The sequence below is a fragment of the Arachis stenosperma genome, chromosome 9 (genome assembly GCF_014773155.1).
Source record: "Arachis stenosperma cultivar V10309 chromosome 9, arast.V10309.gnm1.PFL2, whole genome shotgun sequence".
NCBI lineage: Eukaryota > Viridiplantae > Streptophyta > Magnoliopsida > Fabales > Fabaceae > Arachis > Arachis stenosperma.
This window is the reverse complement of record NC_080385.1, coordinates 147480804-147503522: the sequence shown is the minus strand read 5'-3', so window position 1 is coordinate 147503522 and position 22719 is coordinate 147480804. Positions and strand designations below refer to the sequence as shown.

Genomic DNA, 22719 nt, shown 5'->3' with positions numbered 1-22719 from the left:
AAGGGGGAGAAAGAAGGGGAGGGAGAGAGAGAGAAGGAGAAAAGAGAAAGTGGAAGGGAGAGAGTGAGAGAGAGAGGAAAGGAGAGAGAGAGAGAGAGGGGGAGAGAGAGAGAGAAATGAAGGGGGGAGAGAGAGGGGAAGGGGAGAGAAAGAGAGAGAGGAAGGGGGAGAGAGAGAGAGAGTGGAAGGATAGAGAAAGAGGAGGGAGAGAGAGAGAGAAGGGAGAAGGGAGAGAGAGTGGAAAAGGGGGGAGAGAGAGAGAAAGGAAAGGGGAGAAAGAGAGGGGAAGGGGAGAGAGGGGAAATGGAGAGAGAGAGAGAGGAGAGAGAGAGGGGGAGGGTAGGGGAGAGAGAGAGAGAGAGGAAGGAAGGGAGGGAGAGATAGAGAGAGGGGAAGGGAGAGAAAAGGGAAGAGAGAGAAAGAGAGAGAAAGGAAGGGGAGAGAGGGAGAGAAGGGGTGTGAAAACTAATTTTAGTTTATAAACCAGTTTAAACTGGTTTTTTTTAGGGAGAGAGAGGGTGTGAAAACTAGTTTTAGTCTATAAACTAGTTTAAACTGGTTTTTTTTAATTAAAACCAGTTTTATTTTTATAAACTGGTTTAAAACCAATTTCTTATGTGATAAAGCAGTTTGGTTCAGTTTCTAAACCATTTAAAATAATTTAGTGCAGTTTCAGTTCAATTTAGGAAAAAACTGAACCATGCACACCCCTAATCCTCATCACTCCATGGCATTGTCCTCTTCATGGTAGGTAGAAAATCACTGAAAACAAATAAAGGGTGCTATCAAAATGAAGAAATATGAATAAAATCTCCAAAATTTTGATACAAACAGGTAAATCAACCAACAAGAATACATTGACAAAATGTTCAATCACAACTAAAAGCAAGCAATTAGCAAGTAATACAGCTAACTAATTCTATGCTCACAACAACTTATATACATAAGGATGAAAGAAAATTAAAAAGTATAACTAAGAAATAAATAATGTCACAAAATTAACAGCAACTGACCATGGCATGCCACAAAAGCAAAGAATCCCATGAAATTAAACAGAACCCACAAACCCAAAAGCCCTGAAAATTTTGCAGCAATAACAAAAGAAGAAACTTTGGTGTGATATCTTTTAAAATAATAAAAAAAAATATTTTTTGAACCAAATCCAGCATACATAGCATGGGTTTTAGGGACAAAAATAAGAGCCGAAAAAAAGGAAGAGACAAAGTGCGAGAAGAACAGAACAAGAGAGTACCGTGAAAGGGGAAAGAAAAAAAAGCTTCTATGGTTCTCTAAATTTCTCTGGCAAGTGGATCAGCTACTCTTATTATTTTGATAGTTTCATGTTTTCAGCTCCATTCATCAAAGGTTTCTATGCTTTCTAGGGATTTCCAAACCTTTTTTTTCTTATATATTTTTACAAAAATCATTTATTAGTAGGACTTTTTTATTTTTTGTTTTTTGGGTATGTTTTAAATTTTTAATGGCTAATCACTCGGTAAAATTTTATAATTTTATTTTTGGATGAATTATTTTTTAAAAGTTTAAAAATATAATTTGTTAAGATTCAATTTATAAAATATAATTTATTCTGCCTAAAATTTTAGATCAATTATATTTACCTAAATTAAAAGATATTATTTATACGACAAATTACATAAATTAGTGTATATTCTCGTATTCTGTACGGGATAATATATAAAATTATATAAAGACTTTTATTAAAGAAAATTAAATAAAAATATATATAATAATTATTATTATAAATATTTATAAAGTTATAACTAAAATCAAACTCAAAGAATTTTTAATATTAAAAATAATTAATATTTGTCTTAATCAATTTGACTTTGTTGAGTGACCATCTCACTTATCCGTTTAAGCAAGTATTAGGATGTTCGAATTTCGCTTTGCGTGCGTAACAATCTATTGGCAAGCGATTGACCCTTAATAAATGGAGTATCAATACGTAGTTAGATTTTGCAGGAGTACTGAAACCTGTGAGTACCCGACCCGTTCCTACCCGGTCAAGACGAATAATAACTCAACCCGAGGCGAGGTAGATTTTGTTCAGGGCGAGTGTTCGAGCGGGGCAGAACGGAGTCGGGTTTAAGGTGTACCCGCCCCAAAATACATGCATATAAACACCTTTTATGGATAAGAATTTGCCTCACATCACATATTCAATGATTAGTTTGAGTCCATACTTCATAGCCACGCCAGAGAGACTCAGTCATCCTCACCCAGAGTCTTCTTCTTCTCGGCTTCTCTACAGAAAACCTCACAGCTTTCATTGTTGTCACAGCTTCCGTCGTCTCGCTACTGAGCCCGTCACTGCCTACCTTCACAGCTCTTGTCGTCACCGCTGCTGAGCCCGTCACCGTCATTGTTGAGCCTGTCGCTACCTTCTTGTTGAGCCCCTTTTTCTCTAGGTAAATTCCTTAAGCCCATCGCCGCCTTCCTCCTGTTGAGCCCCTTTTCTCTAGGTAAATTTCTTTCTCCCTCTCTCTCCCATCACGTGAGTCTGTTAAGTTCTTCTTTTCTTCTTTCACAGACTCATCACTTGGGCGTCGCTGTAGCTTTGCATGAGTCTGTTACTGGAGCCCCTTTCTCCTGAGCGTGTCGCTGTCTTCCTCCTCTATTTATCTGTCCGCAGATAAGTTCTCTTCTCTCTCTCACATTGTGAATGACTGAATCTGTATTTCTTTAAATCTCTACTTGGTGAAGTTGTGAGTTTGTGTTGTAATTTTATTGGTGAATTTGTAAATTTGTGTTGCAATTTTGTTTATATATGTACAGTGGGTCTAATTTACATTTCAATGATTTATGTTCATATTATGTACTAATATTTTTCATGATTGATTTTAAGATTATTTTATATAAAAATAAATATATTTTAAGATTATTTTTCATGATTGATTTTATAAATATGTTTTATATAAAACCGTGTCCATAGCTCCTTTTTTGTCACTGTAAAAAATCGTGATATAGACCTTTTTAGGTCACTCTTAAAACCGTGATCATAGATCTTTTTAGACCACCCTCTAAAACCGTGACCATAGACCCATTTAGATCACTCCATAAAACCGTGATCATAGACCCTTTTAGGTCACCTTTTTTTGAATAACCGTGACCATAGACCATTTTTTGTCACTGCAAAAAACCGTGACTATAGACCCTTTTAGGCCATTCTTTTTTAGAAAATTGTGACCATAAGTACTATGGTCACCCTTTTTAAAAAAATCGTGACCATAAATATTTTTCTCACCCTAAAAAACCATGACTATAGAGGGTCTATGGTCACGTTTTTTTACCGTGACAAAAAAAATCGTGGCCATAGATACAAAATGTTGTAGTGATGATTGATTCTTCATTGAAGTGTGAATGTTCTTATTACATAAAGTTCATTTTGTATTTTTCATTTTAAATCGTTATTGATTTTGGGTTCTAATTACTTATGTTGGCATGTTGTAATAGTTTATATATGTCGATTGAGAATTAGAGCTTCTGTGATTTTGGTTGATTTATATATGTGCAATGGATTTAATTACTGATGATGCAATGGTTTGCTCAGTTTTCTCAATAAGTACTTTATATATGGTTTGTTTAGATTTTTCAATATAGGTGCTTTAAGATTATTTCATGGCTAGTAATGTTAGAGAGGACGCACAAAATAACAGTGTTGCTTCTAATGATATTGAGATTGACATTTAGAGTAATGCTAATACACTTCATGTTAAATTTGTAGTGATCAGACATTAGTTTTTTTTTATTTCATGTTATTTGACATTATATGAATTTTATGTTTGCAGTTTAATTTATGTATAAATTTAAATTTTTTTTATCTTAATATATGTATGAATATGTAAATCTTAAAGTATTATTTAATTGTTATAGGATGGCTAAGAGTGGGGAGAGTACTCGCGGGAAAGGGTTAGAGTACAACATTTTACTACTCACAGGAAAGGGTTAGGGTATAATATTTTACTACCCGCAGATATAGGTGGAGCGAGTAGTTGATAAGTTTAAGGATGGCAGTCAAGGCCGGGTAAGGTAAAAACCCGCCTCACTGCCAACCCTATACGTAGTGGATTATTTCTCGATCTGTCCAGTTAAAAAAACACCCTAAACAAAAAAGATTTTTTTAAGTAGAATAATTTGTCATTGATGACAATATTTATGGAGATTTGTTTTTGTTAGAATTTACCTACGACAATTTTATTTGTTAGTATCATATTCATTCTTGAAGTCAAAATAATATCATCAATATTGTTACCTGTTAAAATTTTCCATTTTATGACATGATTTTCAAGTTTTTAAACTCAGACTTATGTCATTACAAAAGCTATTAAATTAGTTAATATTCCTTAATAACATTACTGGAACACCATCGTTAAGTATTAGTTTGTGGGAAGAGAAACTAATAACAATTTTTGTTATTCGATATATAATTTATTCTATTGTAAAATGAATTATTATTTTACTAAATTGCTAAATACATTTTCTTTTAATTTTTTACACCATTTTATTTGGCAATATTCTCATGCAGTGCATGGAATAATTAATAAAAATATGAGTTTTTATTAAAAAATTAAACAAAAAATATATATAACAATTATTACTATAAATATTTTATAAAATTATAATTAAAATCAAGGGTTAACGATTTTTAATGTTAAAAATATTAAAAATAATTAATATTTATTTTAATTAATTTAAATTGGTTGAATAGTTATATCACTCGTCTATTTACGAAAGTATTTTTGAATCCTGCATATGTATATAACAACTCATTGGCTAGCGATAGACCCTTGATAAATGGACCTTCAATCCGTGGTGGATTAGTTCTCGGCTTGCCGAGTTGAAAAATACCGGGAAAAATAGTATTTGTCTTGAAAGTAGAACAATTATAATTGATAGCAATACTTGTGGAGATTTGTCTTTATTGAAATTTAAATGTGACAACTTTATTTATTGGTATCATATTCATTCATGAAGTCAAAACAATATGATCAACGTTGTACCGGTTAATATTTCACATGTTATGACATGATTTTCAAGATTTCAAACTTATATATAGACTTATTTCTTTACAAAAGCAATTAGATTGATTAATATTCCTTAGTAATATTACTAAAACACTATCGTTGAGTATTAATTTGTGTGAAAAAAATCATAATAACTTTGGTATTATATATATATATATATATATATAATTTACTTTATTGAAAAAAATCATTATTCCTAAATTGGTAAGTGTATTTTTCTCCCATTTTTATACCAGTTTATTTGGCAATAATTACTGTTAAAAAAATGAATAACTATACTATCTTATAATATGATGTATATAATTATTTTTTATTTTAAAATTAATTTTGATCAATAAAATAAAATTAAAAATAATTTTTTTATACAAATTTAAATTTGACTTTAAAATTGATTAACAACTTACCTTTTTTAAACTTTAATAACAGAAACAAAATTATTTAAGGGCAAAATATTCGATATTTAATAATTTCAATTATTTAAATTTCAATTAACGAAAATTGGGTTAGAAATTAATTATAACTTAATAATCGATAATATATATATTACTACACAAATAATAATATCTAATGTATAATTTATTTATTTTTTGATAGGATTAATATATACTTTATTTATTTTTTTGATAGGATTAATGTATAATTTATTGAAGATTGATTTATTATTCAAATTTTTTTATAAACATTATAGTATGTAAAAATAGTGATCTTATTCTTTTATTATTATTTAAAAAATTATTCATAATTTTTTTATTTCGTAATTAACTTAATTAATAATCTTTATTATTATTTTTCTACCAAAAAAATCATATTTTCATTATTTATATATTTTTTAATACTAATAAATAAGTGAATATTTATATTATATTTATTGTCCTAGCTTGAGTTGCTTATTTTGTATATTAATAATATAAATAGAGAAAAAATTATGCAACAAATCATATGTTATAAAAATTAGTTAATTTACACATAAATTAACTTTATTAAAAATATTTTTTTATATATAATCATCTTTAATATATGTAGTATCATGTATATATTACGATGACATTTTAGTTATTATATGAGTTATTATTATTATTATTATTATTATTATTATTATTATTATTATTATTATTATTATTATTTATTTGTTTTATTACGTTAGTAAATAATATTTAGACTAAAAGATAAAAAAATATAATTAATATTTTTAATTTGATTAAAAAATTTCTTGTAAGCATATCTAACTTTTATATATATTAAATGTAATAATATTTAATAGTATAGTATGTTTTGCAACAATGACTCAAAACATTAACTTAAGTGAGTAAGATCAACCTAGGTTCATTGTCCGAATTCTAAATCCGAATTAGGTTCATTATCTTAGGACTCAACGCAGATGAAGTTCACGTATCCCATCTCAAATCGGCTCAAATTGAATTTCCTTTGTTAGTTAGAGATGGTAATGGATGCCCGTCTGGACGCGGCAGACTTTTATTCCTGTCCTTTGCTCCTATTTAAAAAAAAATACCCTCCGTTCCTTCTCCATTTTTGTCGCAAATCCCTCTTTAATTACCCTTAAGGGATGCAGATACCCATAGTTATCTATAGATATTTTTTTAATTTTATTTTAAATAAAAAAAGTCATAATATAATAATCATAAAATAATTAATTCAATATAATTCAACACAATTTATAATATATTCATTATAATAAATAATATTTCGAAAAAAATATAAAAACATATTCCAATAAATTACATAACATAATTTTTTGGAACAAAAATGAGCGATGTAATGATAAATTTAAGAGACAAAGAAAGTGAGTGAGAGAGATGCAAAGTCAAGATTAAGGATGTGTCTAAAAAAAAGTGTTTGAATTGGAAGTAAGAATTAAGGTTACTAAATTAATATATATATATATATATATATATATATATATATATTAATTATAGAAAAAATCAGTAATTTTATATTCACGTTGTTTTAACAGGTCTTATGGAGAGGGTAACTATGTCCCCGTCCCCGTCCATTTCATGTGGATAGATTTCCACAATTCTACCCATGAAAATTTGACATATTTTTGTTAAGTCCCAAATCGCGATTAATCTCTACGAATATCTATTTGGCTTTTTTTTTTATCATTCCAATTGCTAGCATTCGTCGGTTCATAACGTGGAATTATATCAGTCACTTAGTCAATTCTTAGATAACCAAAGTCCAGGTTAAATCATTCTCATAAAATTACATATATCTTATTATAATAATATTAATAAAAAATAAAATGTTTAAGTACTAAATGAGTCACATTTTTCATATATATAACAATGACTAATATCACATTTTATAACTTGTAAAATCATATTATAAACTATTAATAAGTTTGGATTATAAATATAAATTTAAAAAATTTAACTATAAATTTAAATGGCCTTATTTTTAAACAGTATAATTTAATAATTTTTTTAATTTCTATACTAATAATATTAATTCTTCTAACTATTTTAGTCTATGTTCTCTAATATATTGTTCCTTTAGAAATATTCAATTACATAAATATTATCTACTTCGTTATACAACAGTCCAGAATTTTAATTATTTGGCTTCTAAGGCGAGAACATCTACATTTTCAAGAATATGATGAAATTTCTTTATCTATATCATCATTTTATAGCAAAATACACCAATTTCTAAGTGGAGATCGAAATCAATAACAAAAAAAAAAGCCAAATACATAAATGTCTAACTATTATGATACATAGATAAATGTAAAAGTACAATTACATAAGAATTTTTCTAAGCCATAATTCAAAATTCACCTATCTATTCTATCAATTAAACAACATATTCGAGCGTCACAATCTCTGTAAGCCGCTATGTAGACTTTCGAACACCTAAAAAATCCTCATTTTTTTTAGTGTAAGTCATGCAAACCTCCCAGTTCATAGACTTTACCATGCTCTCAAACCATATTCATGACCTAAATATTCAAATCTTTTATAGCTGCAGCAAATCTGAAGACAAAAAATAATTATAAGACAAAGGTAGTGACAATGATAGATTTATATAATTCGGATTAACATTTCAAAAGTGATTTTTCTTACCCTATGTAGATTGATCTTATATCCATAACATTTTGAATATTGGCAATTGAATTTCTATCCGAACACATTTTCAGTGTTCATAGTCCATGTTAAAATTGTCAGGGACAGACTTTTCATAAACTCCAACTTGAGAATTTGTCAACCATGGTCCATGAATACTTCATGGTTAACATATTAATTTAGGGGTGAACGCGGATCGGATATGGCCAAATTTTCGATCCGATCCGCACTAAAATCATTGGATTGGATCGGTCCAATATCCGCAGTTTTTAAGCTTAGATCCGATCTGATCCGCACATTTGCGGATCAATTCGAATCGGATATCGGATATATCCGTAAAATTTAAAAATATTTTTAAAAGCTTATTTTTATTAAAAATATCAATAAAATTTATTTTTTCTATTCTTTTAAATATGTTTACGCTTAAAATAATATTAAACATATTTTTCTTAAATAATAAATTAAAATAATACAACATATATGATAATTATTAGTTAAAATAAAATATAAAAAGAATATTTACTTATTTATTTTTGCGGATACGCGGATCGGATATGCGGATACCAACACGTAATCCGTAATCCGATCCAATTAGTGTGTGAATCCGATAGCCTTGCGGATCGGATTCATATCCGCAATTTTCGGATCGGATTCGGATAAACACCGCGGATATGCGGATCAGATCCGATGCATGAACACCCTTACATATTATATATAGCTTTGAATGAGAGTTGGAGGGTCAGGTAGCTTGTATCCACGATAAGTCGATAGTTGCCTTATTGCCACGACGTCTCATAAGAAGAAAAAAATTATTGTAAAAACTACCAAATAAAAGAGTAATTAATAAAAAAATGAGATCCTCTTCTAATATATATGACTTTTTATAATGATAAAATAAAAATAGAAGGAATAAAATTTTATATTTTTATATTAGAAATATAATTTAATATTTATTCTAATAAAATTAAATAATTGATTAGTTATAATTAATATATTTAAATAAATAAAACAAATCAAATAAAAATATTTCTAAAAATTAATCAAATCAATTAGTTAATATAAATAATTAGTATAATTGATGTGATTTGATTTAATTTATTGAATTCAAAAATAAATAAATAAATAGTTGATTAAATTAAATGAATTAAAAAGACAAATAGAAAAACACTCTCTTAGGAGACAATAATTTTTTAACTAAATTAATCTGTATTTATTATATTCAATTAGAATAAATAACAAATTATCTATTTTAATATGCACCTTATAAATTAATAAATTAAAATAATTGATATAATGAATTATAATTAATTAATTAATATAAATTAAAATAAATTGTGTGATATTTAAATATCTAATCAAATCAATTAGTTGATATAATTAATTTACTGTAATGAATTGTATTTAATGAGTTGAAAGAAATAAATTGAAAAATATTTTTAATAATTAATTGTTTGATATAAATTATAATAAATTATGTGATATTTAAATATATAATCAAATCAATTAGTTGTTATAATTAATTCACCGTAGTAACTTGTATTTAATGAGTTAAAAGAAATAAATCGAGAAATACTATCAGAAGCATGTCACGTCAACTGAAGATTTGCAAAATCACAAAATCACAAAATCAATTGAAGATTTGCAGTCCAGCAGAAAGATCCGTCTCATGAACATCTGAATCGGGTCGGACTCGTTCAGATTCGTGACCGCTCCACCAAGATTCAGGTTGGACTCGTTCAGATTCGTGACCGCTCCACCAAAATTTTGCACCGCAAGAAGACATGCCGCCGATATGCTCATTTGAAGTATCCACCGAGTGTCGGTATCGGATTCGTGTCCAACACGGATACGCCAGCACCATGAGAGAATCCGTGCTTCATAGGCACGGACACTGACATGGACACGGGATACGACACGACACGGGACACACCGATACGCGAATTTTAAAATCTTACATGACACGGGGACACGTATACATATAAAATACAAAGTATTTTTTAAATAAACCGTAAGGATATTTTAATATTTTATTGATATTAAAATATAAATTAATTTTTTTAATTATTTTTAATGTCTTATTTTAATTATATCAAGTATTTAAAATATTTTTAGTTTTAATAAATAATAATATATACTATATCTAAATTTATTTTAAGAATATATATTAAGTATAAGATCGGACACGCTGACACGTGATGGTATTTAGGTGTGTCCAAGTGTGTCCGGAGAAAAATTTTTTATTTTTTATTTGAGACACAGTTTAGATACAGCAGACACGCGTGTCAGACGAGTGTCAGCGAGTGTCGTGTCCAAAATGTGTCCGACACAGACACGACAACTCAGCAAAATGTCCGTGCTTCATAGAATAAAAGTGTTAAATAATTTAGTTTTTATTTTTAGAATAAATATTTTTTTGATTTTTTATTATTTGTTTGGATAAAGCGATTTTTTATCTCTTCTTTTTTTTGGGATTGGAGATTTTTCATTTTTAATCATTCTTAATTAATTACTAATCATTTAAATAATTGGTTAAACCAACCCTCAACAATCAAATAATTAAATTAAATGATCTCTATAAAAAGTAATTTACTAATATATCAATAACTACTTTATCTTTTGAATGCACTCCTAATTTAAAAAAAAAACGAAGATTTGATAGATTAATTTATTATCCATTTATACTAGTTAAAATGTTAAATTTGTAATTGCCTTTTTTATAATAAAAAAATAATAGTTAGATTTATGAGATACCAAAAATACCTTACATAAAAGTTAATATACCAAAAATGTCCCTAGCTTATCTAAAATAAAAAAACTAAAGTCTAAAACCCTTCTCTCTTTGTTCCCCGCTTGTTTGTTCCACAGCCACCAACTGCCAAGTGAGCGTCCCCTGCTGGCTGCTGCTCTTCTCCCGCCCATAGTTATCAAACCCGGCTCCTGGCCGGTTCGATCAGAAATCCGGTCACCTGACCAAATCGAACCACTCGTTGAACGGAACAAGTAATAAATTCAGTGAATACCGGTTTGATCCGACCGATTTTTATTATAACCGATTACTCGGCCGGTTAATTTAACCCGGTCCGAGTCTTTTTTTTTTTTTTTTTTGTAAATGCCTGAAATGGGGGCGTCGTTTCACTCCTCCTGTCCTCCACGCCTGTTGATTTGCATGAACCCTAATGGCTAATGTCCTGAATGGAATTGGAACCCCCCTAACCCCCAGCCAGCCTTGTGTCTCTTCTCTCTCGAGCTCGACAGTCCATCACTCACGGCGGCTCACGGCGGCTCACGACGGCTCACGGCGGCTCACGACGGCTCACGGCGTCACCTTCCCTTCGTCACTCACTCCTCGCTCCCCTCAACTCGTCGGTCGTCACTCTTAGTCTCTCACGGCCTTACCTCGTCGCGCTCTCGGTCTCTCCCCTCGTCCCCTCACCTCGGTCGTCGTCGCGGTCCCGTGCACCTGCGCTCGCTTCGCCGGCGGCAGAAGCAGACGAAACCGCATCTGGTCCCTCGGGTGGTGGTGGTCGTCGTCTTCTTGCTTCTCAAGGTCTCTGTCTCGCTCCTGGTCTCGATCTCTCCCTTCCCTGCGCTCTTCGTCACCGGTAGCAGAGGCAACAGATCCCGGTGGGCAGATCTTCGTTGCCATCAGCTTCTCCCTCGCCATCAGCTTCTCCTTCGCCGTCAACTTCCTTCGTGCAACCCGATTTGGTGAGTTTCCCCTGGTCTTTCTGTTTCAATTTTGGTGCTGCATCACTGCACTTTGATTTTGTTGCTGTGAGTAATTTGTTGCTGAAAGTTGAATGTGTTGCTGAAATTTGTTACTGATTATCATGAACCTTGAATTTGTTGTTGATCACTTAGCTTAAGTTTGTTCGTTGCCGAAAATCATTACTGAGTTTATTGAACCTTGAATTTAGTGCTGTTTTGCTGAATAATCACTTTGTTAAGTTTTGCTTCATCTCTCTGCCCAGGTGAGTTTCATCTTTGGCCTTGTTATTCCTCTTTCAATTTCATTGCTGTAAATTATCAGTACATCTTGAATTTATTGTTGAAAGTTGAGTTTGTCGCTGAAATTAGGATTAGCTAATGTTAATTTGCTGTAAATCATATTTGGAGAATTGGAGTTATTTTGTTGCTCCCTGAAAGTTATCATAGTTTATGTTTTTGTTCTGCCTAAAAGTTTTCATAGTTATCATAGCTGAATTTGTTGCTAGAACTCTAAAAGTAGAATTTGTTGTCAGCTGTAAGTTGAATTTGATGCTGAACATATCATAAATGTGGTTGTTGCTGAAAGTAGAATTTGTTATTAATGACTTTTGTCAACCTTAAACCCTAAATGTGAAATGCTATCATTCAGAATATGAAATTTTGTATGGAATTGTTTGTGGTGCAGTAGAGACTAGAGATGCTGATGCAGTTTGTCAAATAATTTGATAGGATCAATTTGGAAGCTGTGGTATTCAATTTGTAATCATGGATTGTCATGCTATAAATATTGTATAAATTTTTTATGTAATATGATTTTGTATCAATTATACAGTCCGCACAATGATGGAAAAAAAAAACTGATTTATACATTGGTTATTGATTTGATTTTGATTATATCACGCTGTTTAAAAAATAATTGTGTGTGTAACTATTAAAATATAATGTTTTATTTCATTTAAATAGTCATTCCAAATCATATAATTGAATCGATTCCATTAGTATACTAGTTCCTAACATCAGAATTTAATTTTCTCACATATTCAACTTTCCACTGTCAGTTAGTTCTTCAAATTGCTTGGTTATGTCATTGTCTCTTAACTATTTTCACTTGAATATCATCGCATTCAAATCAATATCGTAACTTTACCATTTCTATACCCGATTTTCCATTTTGTCAAATTGAAGGAATTTTCTACCATAATGGAGGAGACTGAAGCTTGTGCAAACCACAGCCCGCTCATTCTGTTAAAGCAAGGTGCTGAAGCTGTAAGTGCTAATATACGTCAATGTCATATTGTCAACTTCCTTCATATGAATTTTCAAAAACCCATCCATGTCTGATATAGTTGACTTGCTTTTTGTTCTGTTGATTTTAATCATTCTTTGTAGAGGGTTTTTGAGTCCAATTTTGTGGGGAGGAGGTCTGTTATCAAGGAACGCTTCTCAAAGAAGTATAGGCATCCAACTTTGGATACTAAGCTTACCCTTAGGCGCTTAAATGCTGTGAGTATCACAATAGTTTCATTATTTTCTGTTTATGTTTATTATGATGCCCCGGAATTCAATGACTTGGTTTAATTCATGTAACTGATGCCACATGGTGAGAAAAGGTTTAGTTGTATTACTATTTTCTGTGCTTTTTGAATTATTTTGACATGCTATCCTTTTACCAATCAAATCAATTTGTTTGAACAGGAGGCTAGGTGCATGACCAAAGCGAGTAAGCTTGGGGTTTGTACTCCTGCACTCTATGCCGTGGATACTGTGTTGAACACTTTAACTTTTGAGTATGTTGAGGGCCCTTCCCTCAAAGAAGTACTTCTTGAATTTGGGTTGAAAGGTGTTGTTGAAGAGCGGCTTGATGATATTGCTTCCCAAGTTGGTGATGCAATTGGTAAATTGCATGATGGTGGCCTTATTCATGGTGACTTAACAACATCAAATATGTTGCTGAAGAGTGGTACTAATCAATTGGTGAGTTGTTTTAACTGTCATCTCATTAGGACTATTGTTATTTGTAGACTCAAATTATGTAATTATGGAAAATATCATAAAACTGATAAAACATAACTCAACTGTGTTTTTATGCAGGTCCTAATTGACTTTGGATTGAGCTTCACTTCAACTCTACCAGAAGATAAAGCTGTTGATTTGTATGTTCTGGAAAGAGCTCTTCTTTCAATGCATTCGTCATGTGGGAATGTGGTAATTCATTATGCCCTTTTTCAATAATCCTAACTTGTATGCGCATATGCTGCAGATTAGAAGTGCCGTTGTTTGTGTTTGATGTGCTTCAAATAAAATGGTGCTGTTAGAAATATTTCCAGTTGTGAATTGTGATTGCAGGCTTATTATATAGCTTTATGAGAACTATAAGAGTGCGCACACAATAATGTCTATTAGAATTTCTAATGAGTCATCACTAGTTTCAACCTTGGGGTTTTTATTTATTTATTTATTTTTAAATTCTTAAATTGTATTTGGCTTCTAAAGAGTCTGTGACATATATTGATAATATATATTACTAGTTGGGTTGTAGCTCCGAATGTGAGATATGAACTGAAACCAAGAAAAAATAATAATGCCTCGGCAGCTAGGTCAATGCATTAGTCCAAGTACTGCTTAATCTCCTTCTAGAATGACTGCCTCTCATCGATTACTTGCACAAGAGTGTGTAACCCTGTAACCCTGACTTGGCAATTAAAACTAAAGCCTAATTTATGATTAGCATGATAATTAACGGAGTTCAAACATGCGGAGATGGTGAGATATTCCCAAGATGCTCATGCTATCTGAGTCAAGATTTCCAATGAGGGACTATAGATTGTTATTCTGTTCTAATATATAGCTTATTTTATGCTGATCTAATATTCTTTGTGCTTGGTTTCTTTTATTGAAAAAAAAAATGCTTTCTGCTTCATCAAACAGAGGCAACAAACAATATTGATTTCTCACTTAGTACGATACCATAATCTTCCTTGACAGATGGATCGAATACTTGCTGCATACCGCAAGTCATCAAAGCAGTGGTCATCCACATTGAATAAACTTGCTCAAGGTATCAACTTCCCTCTTGTTTGAAATTTAGATTTTCCCCCCTTTCCTCTTTCTTTTCAAAAAATGTTACTTATAGTCACACTTAACAATTTTATTGTAGTGCGACAAAGAGGGCGAAAGAGGACCATGGTTGGATGATTCTTTTCCAATAATAGTTTCCTTGCTGCAGTAAAAGAAATATGTTTTAGCAATGTAATGAATGTTACTAATGTAATTTTCTTCTGAACATAATGTATTAGACTAGAAGTGTAAGTTATTAGGTGAAGGCTCAGAAATGGTATCATTATTATATTATCTCTGTAATATTTTCCAGCTTCACTATGAACATATCCACGTTGTTTAGAATAGAAATTCAAAGTGACATTGCACTTTTAGTTGCCATCCGCTTGAATGCCTAAACATACCCAACTAAAAAGTCAAAACCATTTTAAGAATGGTACCGACTGATTTAAAGAAACTTGTGAGCATCGTTTGATCATGTGGCGAACTAGCTACAGTTCTACACTGATATGAAGTATTTTGTGTGCACTGATTGTGTATACATATTCTTCTTTCCACACTGTTTTGGTGTTACACATCTAGATGTGAAAAATGATTTGGCTCACCTCTTGTTGAAGATCTTACAATTTATCATCTTTTGCAACTTAGCCCTTGTTCTCTAAAATTATCATTTTATCTTTATACTTATTAAAATTTACATTATTAATCTCAACCTCCATTTGACTAGAATTACCCTCTACGGACTTATTTGAGTTTTAGATCATTTCAAATAAGCCAACTTTTGTATTTTACATCAAAGACCTCAAACTCTTCTAAAATTACAATTTTGTCCTAATAGCATAACTCATACTAGTTTTATGTTATTTACAATTTGATCCCTAATCATTGAATAATTCTTAAATAAGCCATGTTTCATCAAATTGATCAAGAATTTACACATAACTTTAAATGATCATTCAATCATCATCAGTCACACAATTTCACTTTCAATTTATCAATACATCCATAAATCAACAATCAGCCAACGAGCTATAGCTTAAATGGTATATTCTTCCCATTCTCAATTAGAGGTTGCGGGTTCGAATTCCCTATCTTTGGTAAAAAAAAGAAGTTCAACAATTAGATAAATTAGGTAAAAAGATTCTTCTTAATCCTTAATTTAATTCCAAGTCTTTTAATCAATTCTTGATTATTGAAACCCACCAATAAATTTAGTTGGCAAAAATAGTGTATTTTGCCAGAAATAATTTAGGACTTTACAATACAGATTTGAACAAACTAAAATTTATCCATATACCATTATCATTTGATCAGAAGACAGATCAGAGATTCTCAATGTTGATAGTACTATCATTGATTCTCAAAAATAAGATCTTTAAAAGATGGATCTCAAAACACGATTTTGGATGAATAATGAAGAAAATGTATGAGCTTTAGAAGTGAATATTATGATATATGCTTTTCGTCACCATATTCGTTATCACTGTTATAAAACATAAATTGCATGAAAGAAAAATACCTTAAGTTCATACTTTAACTTCTGTCTCATGATTTTTAATGGCAGGAAAGAGCAGAAAGAAAAAATAGCAAATTAGCAATTATAAAACCATGGCAGAGGCAAAACAGATAAGGGGGGCAAAAGCAAGACCAGGTCAATGGCACGGTGGCTATGGTGCTTTACGGCGGTGACGACGGTGAAGCGGCGGTGACGACGGTGAAGCGGCGGTGTATCGTAGCTGAAGGGCTCCTCCTCTTCCACGTTCTCTGCTTCGGGTCTTCCTCTCTAGTTTTCTTCTTCCAATTTTTTGCTCTCCCTTCTTTCCAATGACTTTCTTCTTCGGTGGTGGATTTAGCAACAGCGGTGGCCTCCATCACTGTCGTCACCTCCTTCTTCTTCCTTTCTCCCTGACTATTCTATTTTCTCTCTTCAATTGATTCAGCAGCGACGACAACCTCTCTCACTGCGGTCGTCGCCTCCGTCGTCTCGTCTCCCTCTTCTGCTTCATCCATTGCGCTTCCCTTCACCGGCGTGGTTTCTTCTTCACTGCTACGGTGGGAAAGTGGGCTGGAAGGAGAACGTGTGAGAGGAGAGAAAAGGGACGGATTTCGAAGAAAAATAAATTCCAAATTTGAAATTTGAATTTTCACTGAAATTTGGTTTGCCGCTCTATATGATAGATAAAATGGTGGTCAAGCAGCGTGTGACCTAGACGCAGCAAAGGACCAAAGGTCAAGAAAAGAGAGAATAGATTTTTGGTTATTATTTACTGATGTCACTTATCGATTATACAAAGCGCCACTTATCACTCAACAAACTTATACACTTGTCGTTCAACAAACCAACTACAAATCTCCTATTATATATTAATAGATTATTATCTAGAAATCAAGAGGATTTAGTACCCTATGCTCAATTATACATAAACTAGGAATGGAAATGGGTACTTTAACATTAATACAAGTGTTTATATAAAAATTTATGTTAAAAATAAGGTCAAACGAAACTAAAGAACAAAAATCAACCAACCAGATAATATGATTACATATGAATCTATCTATGATCACACTGCATCTTCAACAAAGAAAACAACTTGAGATTACCCAAGTGCAAAAAAGGATCCGGAGAGTGAAAAGGGATACTTCCAAATTCCAATTTGGTTATGGTACCGAAGTTTGAAGAAGCTAAGGAAGCGTAATCAGAGTCACTGGTCACTGGACACATCATCATACCGTACAAACATGAGGGATTAGATTTTTGGAAAACTTTCAAGTGTACCATTCACTTTATTGGTATTCTGGTGAACTATGTACGGATCACTGACAAAAATAAATTTTGTCCTATTTTACTATGTGTAATGTCAAAAGAGTACAAGGAAGAATATAAGAAAGACGGCTTAGTGTAGTTGTTTAGATTGTCATGAGCTGAGCCATTCTGATAAATGTGTGATTGCTTATTGGACCCAAAAGGTTGACTTGATGACCCTTTCAACTTGCAGTCCTGTTCGTTATAAGATCTTCTAATCCAGTTAAAAAAAAGTTTACATTCTTGGTTTGTTGAAAGACATGAAAAAATAAAAAAGATCATATTTATAATTTATTGTTTAATTTTGACATTAAAAAGATCATATTTTAAATAACTAATGAGGAAACAAAATTAACTATTGGGTAAAAAACTCAAATGAGCCAAGGGGAGCTCACTTTAACCGAAATCATCCAAATCAAAGCTTGATACCTCAATCCACCAGAACTCATTTTTATATAATTCGAATCGACAGGATTCGAATTAGATTTCCACGTAATTCGAATTGAATCAATTCGAATTACTTTCAAGAACTGTTCCAAGGTAATTCGAATCAATAAGAATCGAATTATCATGCAAAAATCCTTAGTAATTCGAAACGAATAGGTTCGAATTATAATAGCGTAGTTCGAGATATATCAATTCGAATTAGCTTGAGAAGGATACATGAGTGGGGTTCGAATCATATTGATTCGAATTAGTAGGGGTTGGTGACCATAAGTAATTCGAATCTACTTGATTCGAATTACAAGGGTTTCGGCTATATAAGGAGTTCGAACCAAGTTCATTCGAATCACTTTGTCATTCTTATACTCCACCAAATCCCAGAGAAAACGACCAACATTCGGGCCGAGTAAGACAAGAGAGGCATATTCAGGGGATGGGGGACGATCCGGGGAGGCTTTATCGTTTGGATGGAGTTGCTCATATCGCCGGGGTGATCAACGACGAGATTAGTGGTTTATGATGTTGCGCTGTTAATAGTGTTTTTTGTTAGTGGTTTATGGTAGTGATTGATGAAAGCAATTTATGATAGTGGTATTTGATAATGGTTTTTTGTAATGGTTTATGTTACATTTAGTGGTTTAGGATAGTGGTCTAGGATAGTGGTTTAGGATAGTGGTTTAGGATAGTGGTGTAGGCAAGTGGTTTTTGTTAATGGTTTTTTATAGCGGTTTATGTTAGAGTTAGCGGTTTAAGGTAGTGGTTTAGGCCAGTGGTTTTTGTTAGTGGTATTTGTTATTGTTTTTTGTTAGCGGTTTTTGTTAATGGTTTTTGGATAGTGATTTTAGTGACGGTTAGCGGTTTAAGGTTGTGGTTTATGATAGAGGTGTATGCTAGCGGTTTTTGTTAACGGTTTTACTTGTTAGTGATTGTTGTATTTGTTAATGGTTTTTGCACGTGGTTCATGTTAGCGGTTTGTGTATACAATGTTGGTTGCTTGTTTCATATATGTTGTGTTGCACGATTTCTTTTTTGGTTCTATACGAAATAAATTGTATATGTTAGTGTTTTGTGGATCTGTTCTAATTATGCGGTTTATCTACTGGCCAACCTCGTCGTTGCATATCCAGCGTTAGGCGGCAGCAGGGGATGCGTCTTGATGAGAGGTACGTTCTGTACTTGCAGATGGCCGGATTGTACCATCTTGCGAGACTGAACGACAGATGGTTCCGACTAGACGAACCCCTAGTCAGCGCATTCGTCGAGAGGTGGCGGCTTGAGATGCACACCTTCCACATGCCGTTCGGAGAGTGCACCATCACGCTTCAGGACGTTGCATACCAGCTAGGATTGCCAGTGGACGGACATTACGTCAGTGGTTGCCTGACGGACTTCCACCTGTACATTGAGGGTGGGAGGCCAGCTTGGCAGTGGTTCCATGAGTTGCTCGGTGTTTTACCTCCCGAGAACCAGGTTCAGAAATTCGCAGTCAATTGCACCTGGTTCCAGGAGACATTTGGAGAGTGTCCCGACGGGGCTGATGAGGAGACAATTAGGCGCTTTGCCCGTGCCTATATCATGATGTTATTGGGCACGCAGCTGTTTGCCGACAAGTTCGGCAATCGTATACACATCAGATGGCTACCCTATGTTGCTCGGCTTGAGGAGATGGGTGGCTACAGTTGGGGGTCGGCGGCACTAGCATGGTTGTACCGGTGCATGTGCCGAGTCGCCAACAGACATGTTGTGAAGTTAGCTGGGCCTTTACAGTTACTGCAGTCTTGGATCTTCTGGAGGTTTCCTTCATTTAGGCCCACTGGGTATGATGAGATTAGCTGGCCCCTTGCCTCGAGGTACCGTTATTGTTTTCTGTTATGTATCCTTATTGTATTTATTTTCGATTATAGAAGCAATTTCATGCATTGTAGAGTGAGTGATGAATGCAGTAGAATGTTTAACTTCTTTTGCAGATGGTCTGGTTACAATCCTGGGATTAGCAACAAGGGACCTCGGGTACAGATGGCTCGCCTGAAGATCGACTTGTTACAGCCTCGGGATGTAAGTACGCTGAAACCATATGTAGCTCCAGTCGTTGTTTCAGTTTATATTGTCTAACAGAAGCGTTAAATTGTTATTAATTGGTTTTTTTCAGTTCATATGGATGCCCTATAGCACACTCGACGTTATCCAGGTTGTCCATCCGGAGGTCTTGGAGCCGCGTCATACGATGTTATGGCGGTGTGTGACGTCCCTGATTTATTTTGCGGTGGTCGAGTGGCATCAGGTTGATAGAGTTTTACCGCAGTTTGGCGGTGTTCAGCCCCCACCGCACTTCGGTGGGAAGATGTTCCCCAAATCGAACCTCGTCTCTAACATTGCCGCTCAGATCAACGGCAAACGATGGGGAGGCAACAGGCTGCATCGGTGGCTCATACACAGGAACGGAGGATGAAGCAACCGCAGGTCTCGAGCTCGAGCCGGCAACCGTGGCTATAGTATTGGCATTCCGGTTCGAACCACCCGAGCTAGATACCACATCAACCAACTTTGCCAACAACTCTGGTGTCCTTACCTCGGGAAACTGCCTGCGACAAAGAAACATAACCTGCAAGTCCTCATCACTCCCGATCGTGAAACAATCGTACTTCACGATATCATGGAGCACCGTGGTTGGGATGCGATAGAAAAACTTCTTAATCCTTTTAACTCCTTCCAGACCAAGCTTCTCCAGCACAGAGCTAACGAGAGCATCGTAGGTGGTTGTTGGCCTCACGATAATACATAGGGGATCCTTATCAGTGAACTTCACGCCGGACCGAGTTTTCCTCTTAATCGACCCTCTGTGATGTACCAGCACTAGAAAACTATCCTCACTAGCCATCTCACTCTTTGTTGAGAGCAACGTTAGTTCACAGCATATATATAGAGCTCCGGTTCATTGTAATTCGAATCAACTACATTCACACTATACATATATAATTCGAATCAATTGAATTCGAATTACATCTCCTTACTAATTCGAAGCAATACGTTTCGAATTATGTGGACATTCAACCTATCTTAGTAATTCGAATCAATAGGATTCGAATTACTCTAACCTAATTCGAAACAAGTTGTTTCGAACTACTTGGTAGTCATGCATGGTTGTAATTCGAATTAATATACTTCGAACTACATTGGAGTTTAATTCGAAACGAGTCAATTCGAATTATATAATAATTTATTTCTGGTTGAATGGTGTCTAGGAATTCAGTTTGGCTGATTTTCGTAAATTTTCCACTCCCATGGCTTAATCACGTTTTTTACCCTTAACTATTCTACCATTTTTACTAGTTTAAAAATTTATGATTGAATTTTGATGGTAAATAAAAAATATTAGAAAATTTACTCTTTGGAATATTTCATAATAGGTTTTACATCAAATACAAAAATAAAATTTTTAAAATATTTGTATTTTTTAATAAAAAATAGCTTGAAAAAACTTAATTATAATTTTTATCTAGGATAAAATACTAAATTGACCCTCTACGTTTGGGCCTAATTCGGTTTTAGTACCTAAAGTTTAAAAGGTCCTATTTGAATAAAAAAAATTTCATTTAACTTCAACGTAGTCCTGTTGTGAAATTAATGTTAAATAATTAATGAAACCTTAGTTTTTAAATGGAACTCCGATCCACGACGGATTAGTCCTTGTCCTGTCGGGTTGGAGGATACCGTGGGCAACAAAAAAAAAATATGAAAAACTTATATAACCAAACTTTTTGATTGTTGAAGAGAGTTTTCTGCGGTAGAGATGACAATAGCCTTGGTCCCTAACGTTTCAAACGTCATACTTCAATCCAAAAAAAAAAAAAAATTCAAATCTCCTATTTCAATCTCAACAAATATTTAAGCAGGTTTAATGTTGTCTTACAATTAAATTTGACACAAACAATTTGCATGTTGAATTGCCAATAATATTCGATATAAGCGATTCACCAACGGTCACTAATATAAAAGTGTTTCTTTTGATTTTGAAGCGTTCATGATTGATTATTAAGATTTAAAATCTTGTACCAAAAAAATGAGAAAAAATGTTATTAAAAAATTTTGGCTATATTTTTTTAATATATAAAAGAAAATATGATTTAATTAGTAATGTTGTTAACGTTTATATCACTCATTTTGTTAATTATTAGTGTTAAATTTAATGGTAAGACTATATTAAACCTGTTTAAAATTTTTTAAAATAAAAATAATATTTAAAATGTCAAAGACCAAATTAAAATTTCTTCCAAATATAGAAGACCAAAAATACTACTTTATGAATAAAAGAGAGTGACACGGTTATTTACTACATTATATTAATAAATATGTAAGACTTAGTTCCATTTATTATTTGCCAATTAGATTTTTTGGCCTATATCATAAACCAAAAAATAAATAAAAAATGCCAAATTTAATAATTATGGTTCGTCAGTTTGTAGTCCCATAAAACAATGTTGGTAAAAAATTATATAAAAATAATGTACCAAAAAATCATTCATTACCTACAAATTAATACAAGAAAAATCATGTATAAAAAAGGTTCATTAGCCGTGCA

The 22719-nt window shown here is 32.8% G+C and overlaps 2 protein-coding genes and 1 pseudogene across 2 annotated transcripts; 2 read left to right on the top strand and 1 right to left on the bottom strand.

Annotated features, from left to right (window-relative positions):
* LOC130947781 (uncharacterized) overlaps positions 1-746 on the bottom strand; it is a 10203-nt pseudogene extending 9457 nt beyond the window's left edge.
* A 10997-nt stretch (positions 747-11743) lies between these two features.
* LOC130948032 (uncharacterized) lies at positions 11744-15396 on the top strand. Its single transcript, XM_057876743.1, has 7 exons — positions 11744-11836; positions 13022-13102; positions 13226-13339; positions 13532-13810; positions 13928-14041; positions 14822-14894; positions 14994-15396. Exons 2-7 carry the CDS (start codon positions 13037-13039, stop codon positions 15029-15031), a joined length of 684 nt encoding a protein of 227 aa, XP_057732726.1. The 5' UTR covers positions 11744-11836; positions 13022-13036; the 3' UTR covers positions 15032-15396.
* Positions 15397-19286: 3890 nt separating this feature from the next.
* LOC130950058 (protein MAIN-LIKE 1-like) lies at positions 19287-20426 on the top strand. Its single transcript, XM_057878619.1, has 3 exons — positions 19287-19990; positions 20108-20195; positions 20310-20426. Exons 1-3 carry the CDS (start codon positions 19287-19289, stop codon positions 20424-20426), a joined length of 909 nt encoding a protein of 302 aa, XP_057734602.1.
* The last annotated feature ends 2293 nt before the right edge of the window (positions 20427-22719 follow it).